This window comes from Manihot esculenta, chromosome 5 (assembly GCF_001659605.2).
Source record: "Manihot esculenta cultivar AM560-2 chromosome 5, M.esculenta_v8, whole genome shotgun sequence".
Classification (NCBI taxonomy): Eukaryota; Viridiplantae; Streptophyta; class Magnoliopsida; order Malpighiales; family Euphorbiaceae; genus Manihot; species Manihot esculenta.
The window spans coordinates 5,936,232-5,947,037 of record NC_035165.2 but is presented as its reverse complement, the minus strand read 5'-3'; the positions used below and the strand labels follow the sequence as shown (position 1 = coordinate 5,947,037).

General features: G+C 29.2%; 2 protein-coding genes across 4 annotated transcripts; one reads left to right on the top strand and one right to left on the bottom strand.

The window, feature by feature from the left end:
• Nucleotides 1-480: 480 nt before the first annotated feature.
• On the bottom strand, nt 481-3,377 carry LOC110614771 (auxin-binding protein T85). Its single transcript, XM_021756427.2, has 5 exons — nt 3,170-3,377; nt 2,970-3,076; nt 2,543-2,746; nt 1,818-1,885; nt 481-803 (listed from the first exon to the last, which is right to left on the bottom strand). Exons 1-5 carry the CDS (start codon nt 3,258-3,260, stop codon nt 692-694), a joined length of 582 nt encoding a protein of 193 aa, XP_021612119.1. The 5' UTR covers nt 3,261-3,377; the 3' UTR covers nt 481-691.
• A 3,250-nt stretch (nt 3,378-6,627) lies between these two features.
• On the top strand, nt 6,628-10,748 carry LOC110615293 (transcription termination factor MTERF4, chloroplastic). 3 transcript variants are annotated; one of them, XR_002487943.2, is made up of 3 exons: nt 6,628-6,981; nt 8,041-9,741; nt 10,513-10,748. XR_002487943.2 is itself a non-coding variant. In XM_021757098.2 (2 exons), the coding sequence occupies exon 2, from the start codon at nt 8,085-8,087 to the stop codon at nt 9,651-9,653; it is 1,569 nt and encodes a 522-aa protein (XP_021612790.1). In that variant the 5' UTR covers nt 6,628-6,981; nt 8,041-8,084; the 3' UTR covers nt 9,654-9,907. The 3 variants fall into 3 exon arrangements, 1 of the variants encoding a protein (XP_021612790.1); XR_006350791.1 differs by lacking the exon at nt 10,513-10,748 and adding an exon at nt 10,128-10,502; XM_021757098.2 differs by lacking the exon at nt 10,513-10,748 and having other exon boundaries at nt 8,041-9,907.
• Nucleotides 10,749-10,806: the final 58 nt, after the last annotated feature.

Below are 10,806 nucleotides of genomic sequence, written 5' to 3'. Positions count from 1 at the left end.
AGAGGGTCCAGAATATCTCCTTTTTTAAACTAAGAGTTCCTAGAGTAACGTCATTTTCACATGCTAAAAATGTCTTGTATTTGTTGTCGGCTTGGAAGGACTGTGTAGCATTAAAAGAATGGTGTGTATTGAATCAGGCAATTTTCTAATAAAGTATAATATGATGGTTATTTGTTGTTCTGGACATGTTGGCTTATAAACATTTATATTGGTTTTGTTAAACGACGAATAAAAATGACTGTCCATGAAGTTTACTTGCACTATCATGTTAAAATTTGGATATCGGCCATCCTTCGTCAGATTGTGCAGGAACTACTACAGTCTGCCAGAAGGGCGGAAACGGGTTTCTCAAAGAAACAATTGCCCATTTACCCCAGCTATTTTTTCAGAATGTAAAGCCAGCTCCTGATATAAGAATTATGAAGTGAAAGTTAATAGCACCTTCTCATCCCTATTTTCCATTCTTACGTTCTCACAGTGTTAAGATCGAAATTGGAAGTAGGATCTAAAACATGAAGGTTGTTCACCAGGTAACAATCATTCACCCGTATAGAGCTTTTAGATATTTACAGGTTGAAAGAAAAGCCTCCTAAGCTCCTCAATGTAAGAAAACTTTAATATCAAGTACTTATCAGTCTACAGCAGAATTGTTCGGCTGTTGTAAGCAATATACATATGATATTACTTGTGATTAAAGTTCATCTTTTGGAGGTGCTTGAACTTGTAGGCACTGTTCGTCCCACAAGAAGGGAAACTTCAATTTTGCTGCAATATGGGGCATGAACCAGTCATCATATATGAACCTGCAGGAAAAAAAAAAAAAAAAAGAAACCACAAAGCAGGATCTGAGTCTAAGATTAACACATAAAAGGGCGTTGACAAGGCTGCCCACATCACATGTTGTGGAAAGGAGAGATGCAATGCCTTCTCATTGCCCTATAAATATACTGTTTCCCCTTTAAGCAAGAACTCTTACATTAGCATGTACGCTAAAGTATCATATTAGTCCATAGACCAACAAGCTGGTGAGGAAAAAAAATTGTAACTTATTGTGGTAAATGAATAGTGAAAACAAATATTGATATAAGCTCCAAGGTTCACTACTGTGAAAACTTGTCAAGGGGCCTCCAATGTATCTTATAGTACAAGAACCATCACTAGACGGCTGGACACAATTTATTATAAAAAACTGGTGTTGGAAGTGCTACATGCATACAATGATAACAAGAAGAATGCTTGGAACCGATAGCAAAAGAACCTAAACTTTTTTCTGGGATATATTGTGGAAAGAGTAGTAGACCATTATCGTCTCCCAATGGGAGAAGGTGCCAGCTTAAAATGGCAGTTGAGCTTTAGTTTATCAGGTGAACTTCTTTCTTAAGTCACTAGTCTGTATTTGGAGAATGGATCACATTCTTTGGAATATTAATAAAATGAATGGTATATTCTCTCCCATAAATGTTACATATAAAAACTATGATGTTGATCCACCAAACACAAATATGAAAAGCTAAAGCAAACTGGAGCCTGATGTACTGCAAGAAGAGGATGGACATAAGTTATGAAGAATTGTAATACTAACAAGAACTAGATGTAACATTCATAAGTATCAAATCCAAAAGCCAAGATCAAAGATTGCATGTTTTAAAAGCTTATTTGATAACTGCTAGGAAGGAAAATGTCCGACTAAATACATCGGAAAGATCCACAGAGGTGCTAGTAAGATATTCATTTTGACAACATAAGAAAAGAGATAGATATAGCATTTAATTGCTGAACTATAAATCTATGAGGACAGAAGAAGAGCTATTACTTACACTTTGATTGGTGGACGAGATATTATGACAAGCACTTGCAAATCCTCATGTTCATTTGTATTCCAGACCTGAAATATGAAAATAAAATAAAGTTATAGATTATGGCTAAAAGGCTTGATTACTATCTATGGGGAGGAAAAGTAATAATAAAAGAATAAGAGCATGTTGAAAAGTAGACAATTCAGCAAAAAACCCAGTAAAATGGTAAGTTAGGAAGCAAGGATCTTGTGAACTATAATTTCATATTGATTTAAATTGCTCACTGCTTTTTCAAATTAACCCATCTAACTACTTTTTCAAATAACCCTTTGCAATTGGAAAGCAAATCTTCATGAATTTTAGAAATGCCCTTTAGGCTTCCAGTTGACATTAGATACCTATATACTTAAAGACATCATCCAGTGCCATGTTTGGTTGCCCTAGGAGATATTAAAACCTCCAGAAATTGGTTTCAGATCTAGGATCAATTGGAATAGGAACCACTGCCATAAATTGTAAGCCTACATCTTAGATTATGAGGGTTGTTCACAAACCAAAACAGTTAAAAAAATTTAGATCATCTATAAATATCAAGAATTCAAGTTATCACAACAGCAATAATGGTTAGAAAAGGACAGACAAGTGCTTAGACTTTCATATTAATACATCCACACTACAAAATCTTAAAATACCATGCTGACGAAGTTCCCATCCCATACAAAAAAAATTATACTATAAAGGTTTACCTGGTGAGCATCATTGACAGCAATGTGAAATGTGCTATTGGAAAAGATGGAATGTTCTAATGGATTTCCAGGATACTTCCCATCTGAACTTGAGGCGAGATAGAGAGTACCACTTCCCTTTAGGACAATAAAAACTTCCTCACATGAGTGTCTGTGGATTGGCGTGCGTGAGCCAGGAGAAAAGGTTTGAAGCCATACCTCCACCTGTGAATCCAGAAAATCTTTAACCAATTCCATCTCAAAACAGAGTAATCATTGCACAGATGTTCAATCCATAACAGGATGTTCATTCTACCAATATCATTTTTAAAAAAAAATCTCAAGGAGAATGAATTAGATTTCTAAACTTTCAACCCTAGATTGTGCATCTAATAGTAGAATCGGCTGAAAGATGTAGTAAGTTTTCAGGTAGATTGCATTTGCATACCTCTTTCATCCCATGCAAGACAGCACCAGCAACAGTAATATGGGACAACCCTTGTATTCCATAGTTATCCTGAGGAAGCTGACTAATATTCCTCACCAATGGCAACCCTATATCAGAGAATTTCCCCCAAACAAGAATCAACACAATCAACCCTCTAATTTTCTACATAAATTCTTGGAGCCACAAGTAAGCAAACTTACCCTTAATTGAGCACTGCGAAGCATTGGGTGTTGCAGAAAATGTGAGCAAAATGAGAAAGAGAAAATGGAAGAAATGCAATTGCCAGGCCATTTTTCTCGATGCCTCTTTGCTCGGTCACTGTAGTTTCAACGTCCAGTACTGCTCTGCTCCTTGCGAGCTAATGAAAGTGTGGACTCTGGACTTGCTTGCTTCCTAATTCCTTAATAGGCGGGTTTGGTATTCTTTTAGCTAATTTTTTTTAGGTCAAATAAATAAAAAAGACTCAGCACATATTTATGTTTTAATTTCATTTTTTTAATTTTAATAATTTAAAATTTTATAAATTTGATAATTTAAATAATATGTTATATATATTATTATTATTTTTTAATTGACTAATTAATTATAAAAAATTTAAACGTTTGTATTATTTTATATTTTAATTTTTTTTGAAATAGTATTTTATATTTTAATTTAAACATTAAAATTTTAAATAAATTAACTTAATATTTATTTAAATATAACTTTGCTAATTTTTAAAATTAAAAATTAAAAATAAACACTTTAATCATTAAATATGTTGATTAGTAGATATGTTATTTAATATAAAATAATAGCGTATTTTAACAGTTAAACTGTAATTGTTTTTAAAATTAATTTAAATATAAGTTAATATTATTTACATATATAAAATGAGTTTATATTTAAAAATAATAAAATATTATATTTAATATTCTATTTAAATTTTTATATTTTAATTTTTAAAAATTAAATAAAATTACATTTAAATATAAATATTGAGCCAATAATATAAATGTGAATAATATAAAATTACACTTATTATTTTATTTAATTTAAATAATAAGTCAATATTATTCTTCACGTTTATATAATCCAATTACATATATTTTAAAATTAAAATAATTATTTATTAATTTTCATTAATTTAAATAATAAAATTATTATTCACTTTAAATTTTCTATTAATAATATAAATAATTTATTATCTTATAACATAATATTATTAAATTTATTAATGTATCAATATATGCATATAATTAATTTTTTAAAAAATATTAAAATAGTTAATATTTAAAATTAAATTGATTCTTAAAACTGTAGTGATTTATATTTTTATAATTTTAAATTATTATTATTTTTCAAAGTTTATCAATATTTAAATGTGTTGTTTTAATAATTTAATCTCAAAATTTTAATTTTTTAATATATATATATCTCATAATTTACATATTTATTTAATTAATTTAAATAAATTAAGATAATAAAAATTATTATTTACTTTAAAATTTAAATATAATTATAAATAATTAAAGCACCAACTTATTCTATGATAATTTTATATAAATAAGGTTATTAATTTTTTATAATTACATAAAGAAAATTTTAAATTATATTAAATTTGTTAAGTTTTGTTTTTATATATAATTGATAGTGGATTCTTCAGTTTAATTATTATTTTATAATTTTAAGATTTTAAATTTATTATTTAATAATTTAATATTATTTTAATATTTTAATAGTTTTAATTAAAAATTAATTTATCATTATCCAAATTATATTATCATTTATTATATTATAATTTTTAACATTAAAATTTGAATTTTTTTACTAGTATATCCTAAAATTTATATACTTATTACCAAGTTTAAATTAATTTTAATAATAATTATTATTTTTACTTTAAAAATAAAATATAATTGTTATAATTAAAAGATAACACATTTATTTAATAATTTTATATTATCAAAACTATTATTTTTATATTTTTATGATTAATTAATATTTAATTACAATTTTTTGATATAATTATTAATAATTAGAATAACTATTTATTATCAAATAATTTAATGTTAAAAAATTTGTATATTATATTATTTTTATAATTATTTAATATTTAAATGTAAATCTAATAATACCACATATGATAATTATTTTAATATTTTAATTAATACTTAAACTTATTATTTTAATAATTTTATCTAAAAAATTAATTTAAATAATACCAAAATCATTAATTTTTAATGATTGTTCTATATAATTATTAAATAAAATTAATTAAACTAATAAATAAGAAATTTAAACATACATTAATTTAATTGAGAAATATCTAAAATTATTTTAAAAAATTATTTAAATAATAAAATAATTATTTATTTTAAAATTTATAGATAATTATAAATAATTAAATAATATAAAAGTAAAATCGATAATTCTATTATCTTTTTATTTTTGTTTTTATATATAATATAAATTAATAAATAATAATATTTTTTTTAAAGTAAAATTACCGATTATATTAATAAAATTTTATCAAATAAAGATGAATATTATTCCAAACAGAGAGATGATTACACTTAATAGATTTTCTAATCAAAATATGAGCTGTTAGAATAGTATTGTGACTTTTGCTAAACGAGGAAACTTACTTATTATGTACACTTGTCAAAAATAATAAATGATAATCGAAATATCTCGAATTTTTAATAGAGATAAGAATATCTTATTATTTATTGATAATCAATTGATGAAATTCATGTTCATAAAAAAGAGAAAGAAGAAGATAAATTTAAAGTCGAGAAAACAAATGAGAGTATCGAGCCACAATACTCCATCACAAACGGATTAAAGAGGAAAGTTTTAATAAATAATAATAATAATAATAATAATAATAATAATATATAATCAACAAATAACTGTTGAGTAACTGCTTAATGATTTAATAGATAACAATAATATACATTTAATTATATTCTCTATGTCTAATTACAACTTTAACATATCTTTATTATGTTTAAAATTTAAATTATAATTAATAATAATAATTAATTTTAATTTATAAGCATTAAATGAGAATATTACTCAATTTAAATATTTAGATTAATTAACAATTTAAAAATATATTTGTTATGTTTAATATTTAAATTATGATTAATAATAATAAATAATTAATATTAATTTATAAACACTAAATGAGTATATATTTAGATTAATTAATAAATAATGTATATATATATATATAATTAATAAATGGCTTAATATATATATGTTGAGATTAATTAACAAATAATAATATGTATCTATAATCAATAGATAACTATCACAAGATGACAATAATATATATTTAATTATATTCTCTACCTATAAGCATATATTGATTATGTTTAATATTTAAATTATAATTAATGACAATAATTAATTTTAATTTTTTTTGAAATGAAATAATTAATTTTAATTTATAAGTATTTTAGTTTTATCAAATAATTCTTTTTAATATATATATATTCAATATATATACACTATTGTTAATTTATAATTATCAAATCAGCAATTTAAATTATAAATAATTATTTTAGTATTTATAAATTTAGTCTTATTAAGTTATCGTATTTTATTCTCCCATTATTATTTTAATAAGTTAGTATTTAAAAAAATGTCTATTATAACAAAACCACTCAAATCCCAAACCAACCTTAATTCCTTTTCAATTTTACTTGGATAGAGATACAGCTGCCGTCATCTCTGATTCCCTTCCCACTTCCCAGTCGACGCCTCTCTCCCTCACTTCACTGCGAGTGCTGAGACTGCCGGGCAGCCCAGACGGAGACAACCCTTCCCTCTCCCCAGTCGGCATCGTCGACATCTCCTTTTCTCTCCTCAGTCGACGACGACTCCTCCCTCTCCTCAGTCAGCGACATCTCATTTTCTCTCCCCAGTCGGCGACAACTCCTTTCCCTCTCTCCCCAGTCGACGTTTCTTTCTTTCGTTGAATCGGTTACTCTAGTAATCAAGATTTGACTGGAACTCTCTTCAGGTTTGTAATCAGACTTTGATAATCAAGATTTTTTTAAGTGCATGTTGTTAAAGATTTTTTAGTTGCTATTAAAGATATTTAGAATTTATGGACTATTAATCTGATTATTTAGTATGTTAAAAAATTTTTAGTTGCTGTTAAAGATTTTGTAATTAGTCATCAAGATTTTTTGTTTTGTTGTATGAAATATTGTCATTCTAAATTTGCCATTTATCATAGAATTTCTATTACCTTGTGTGATAAATTTTGGTGACCAGCCTTCAGTCCCATCTGGTTCTGTCTCTATCACCTCACTAGAAGCACCAGAATATTCATCTGAATCATCAAATTTTGTATCTGATGCCTTATTCATAGATGGAGGCATCCCTTCCATGGATGGATCAATGATTTCATCTGTTTTACCAATAAGCAAGATTAGGCACCAATTATATTATTTAATGGCACAACCTTACAAGAATAGAAGAAAATAGTGCCATGCACCATCAAGATAGGAAATGCTGCTATAGATTAGGCTGCATTGAAAATTTTTTATGTCCTTCCTCTTTTGTTCATATTTATTAGTTCTTTGATAAAGCTTTTATCCTTTTCTTTTAATGCTGGTTGAATTATAATTTTAGCATGGTTTAGAATTAACTAGGTGAACTGGTGTGATTATTTTAGTTTGTGGTTATGTATTGACTTAAACAATTTATTTGTTGGTTAAGTTACTATATATTATTTGTTCTTGTGGTTTGGGAATTTTACATATAATCGAGTTCGGATTTGGGTACCCTCAATTTCGCGGGTACCCTACCCGTTTACATCCCTATTTCTGCCATTTCAAACAATTACATTGCACACTGATGCTTGAAGGATTGATTCAAGCAATGGAAAATTAATAATGTCAGTGGACTAATGACTAACTCCTGTATTTGTCTTGTCAATACCAGCCAAAACTTGCATATATTTGCAGTGTGATCAACGATAACTACTAATCAATCTTGTAAAAGTTGCTTTTATGTTGTAAGCTAGAATAGTTTTTAATTTTGGATTTTTATTTTAATTGTGTACTTTATATAGGTAAAAACTCCATCTCTCTGTGCTGATTTTTCAAGAAAGATATAATGAAGATTGGAAGCTATGCTGGCATTACTAGACCCAGTTTCTTCCTTGTACATCCAGATTTACCCATTTTTATATATCACAAACCACAGTTGCAACCTGTACCAGCTCTGGGGGTTCATACTGAGAACATGAAGGGTATTGGCTTGATTACAAAATTTCGGTGTTCTGTTGCTGAGAGAACATACACATTTAGCTCTGCAGATTCATCTGTGTCCAAGACAAAAAACGTTCGCTTGGGTCAGAAGCAAGGAGGTTCCTCCTCACTTTATACTCATCCTAGTTTGCTAGAGATGAAGAATAAGAAGATAGCAAATCGTGCCAGGGTCTATGAGTTCCTGAGAAGTATTGGCATTGTCCCTGATGAACTTGATGGATTGGAGCTTCCTGTGACGGTTGAGGTTATGAGGGAACGTGTTGATTTCCTCCACCAATTAGGTATTACAATTGAAGACATTAACAACTATCCTCTTGTTCTTGGTTGCAGTGTAAAAAAGAATATGATTCCTGTCCTTGACTATCTTGGCAAATTGGGTGTTAGGAAGTCCTCTTTCACTGAGTTCTTAAGAAGATACCCACAAGTCCTTCATGCTAGCGTTGTTGTAGACCTTGCTCCAGTGGTCAAATATCTTCAAGGATTGGACATCAAGCAAAATGATATTCCTCGGGTTCTTGAGAGATACCCAGAAGTTCTGGGATTCAAGCTTGAAGGAACCATGAGCACATCAGTGGCTTATCTAGTTGGAATTGGGGTGGCAAGGAGAGAAATTGGAGGTATATTAACTAGATACCCTGAGATATTGGGGATGCGAGTGGGCCGTGTAATCAAGCCTTTTGTGGAGTACCTTGAAAGTTTGGGCATACCAAGACTAGCAGTAGCTAGATTGATAGAGAAGCGGCCATACATCCTTGGTTTTGGATTAGAAGACTTGGTTAAACCAAATGTTGAATCCCTTTTAGAGTTTAATGTAAGAAAAACCTCACTTCCTTCTGTTGTAGCACAATATCCTGAGATTGTAGGAATTGACCTGAAGGCAAAGCTTCACAGTCAAATGAGTTTGCTTCATGCAGTTATTGAGTTGGGTCCAGAGGATTTTGCCAGAGTTGTGGAGAAGATGCCACAGGTTGTCAGCCTTAGCAGAATTCCTATTTTGAAGCATGTAGACTTCCTCAAGGATTGTGGGTTCTCCTTGCAACAGGTGAGGGAGATGGTTGTGGGATGTCCTCATGTGCTTGCATTGAATATTGATGTTATGAAACTTAGCTTTGATTACTTTCAAATGGAAATGGAAAGACCTTTGAATGATTTGGTTACTTTTCCTGCATTCTTTACATATGGTCTTGAGTCTACTATAAAGCCAAGGCACAAAAGGACTGCAAAGAAGGGGTTGAAATGTTCATTGTCATGGCTTCTTAATTGTTCTGATGAGAAGTTTGAAGAAAGAATGGACTATGAGACGATTGACATGGAGGAGATGGAAATGCCATCTTTTGACATGAATACTCTTATGGAACCAAGGCGTGAGGAGTCTGATTCTGACTATGAGGACAGTGAAGATGAGAGAGTATAGTCCAAAGTCAACTTTAGGCAATAATCTGCTGTGGAGAATCTTGGTTTCTGACATTGGATCTTCATGTAAAGTAGGTGTAATAGCAGAGGTAAAGCACACAATGATATCCAGTGCTTGAAAACAATGTTTGTTCTCTTTATATTTCTTTCATTGCCTAGCATTTAAATTTGATTAAAATGGAAGGACTGTATTTATTTGCCACATTGAGTTTGCATAAACCATCGTAATTTTTATGATCTGATGGATTTTGGAGTTAATGTGGTAGAAAACAAATCTACTTAAGGGCTTGCTGCTGCATCTCACGAGGAGGATAAAAAGGGGAATGCCTAGAGGAATAATTGCATTTAAACCTGATTCATTTGAGAATGTTAGGCACATAATAGAACTTGATATTTAGGTGGATGATCAGCACGTGACAGTGTAAACTACAAATTTTGTAAGCAACAAATTATCTAAGTGCATTATTATTTGAAGGTGGAATTATAATCTTTCAATTGGAACACAAAGTGAACAGTGCAAATAGATCTGTGGGGAACTATGAAGCATTCTCATGGTGAGTTTTTTTGAGCTACTAAAAGAGATTGGATCTTCTACACTGAATATTCCACTATAGTCTAGGACAAGTAATGCTGGTTTTATATTTTAATTCTTGGAAAGTTTAGGAGAATACAGCAATTTTAGTTATGTATTTTTTATTGCTGTAGTTAGCAAGATCTCTCAGGGAATGTGCACTTATTTTATTGTCAGTTGTGGCAGAAATTTGTATGAGATGCTGCTGTTGTATTCTTTGATTTATGTAATGTTACCTGTCCGTTTTATTACTGTTGATTATTGATAAGATTGGTGCTGCTTCTTACAGCTGTTCTTTCGTACAATGAAGATTGACAGTACATGCACAGCTTTCACGCCTCAGCATGCCTTCAGGTTTTGTAAGCAGACGTAAAGGGATTCTGATAGGCACAAATAAATATCATTATCCTCCATTTTTGTTTCACCCTTTTTGTACTAACATCATTTTACTCGAGAAACGCTTGGATACTCTATGTAAAGAATCATATTCGAACTTGTAATCCAAAATTTTTTAAGATTCCTTTACTGCTTTGGTCTTCATTCCTGCTACCTTAAAGAAGTTACCTTCATTCCATTTTCTGAT

Coding starts and splice junctions, on each gene's coding strand:
- LOC110614771 (XM_021756427.2), bottom strand. CDS start 3,260: ATGGCCTGGCAATTGCATTTCTTCCATTTTCTCTTTCTCATTTTGCTC. Junction 2,747..2,969: donor TCTTGCATGGGATGAAAGAG/GTATGCAAATGC, acceptor CTGGATTCACAG/GTGGAGGTATGGCTTCAAAC. Junction 804..1,817: donor TCTCGTCCACCAATCAAAGT/GTAAGTAATAGC, acceptor TTTTTCCTGCAG/GTTCATATATGATGACTGGT.
- LOC110615293 (XM_021757098.2), top strand. CDS start 8,085: ATGAAGATTGGAAGCTATGCTGGCATTACTAGACCCAGTTTCTTCCTT.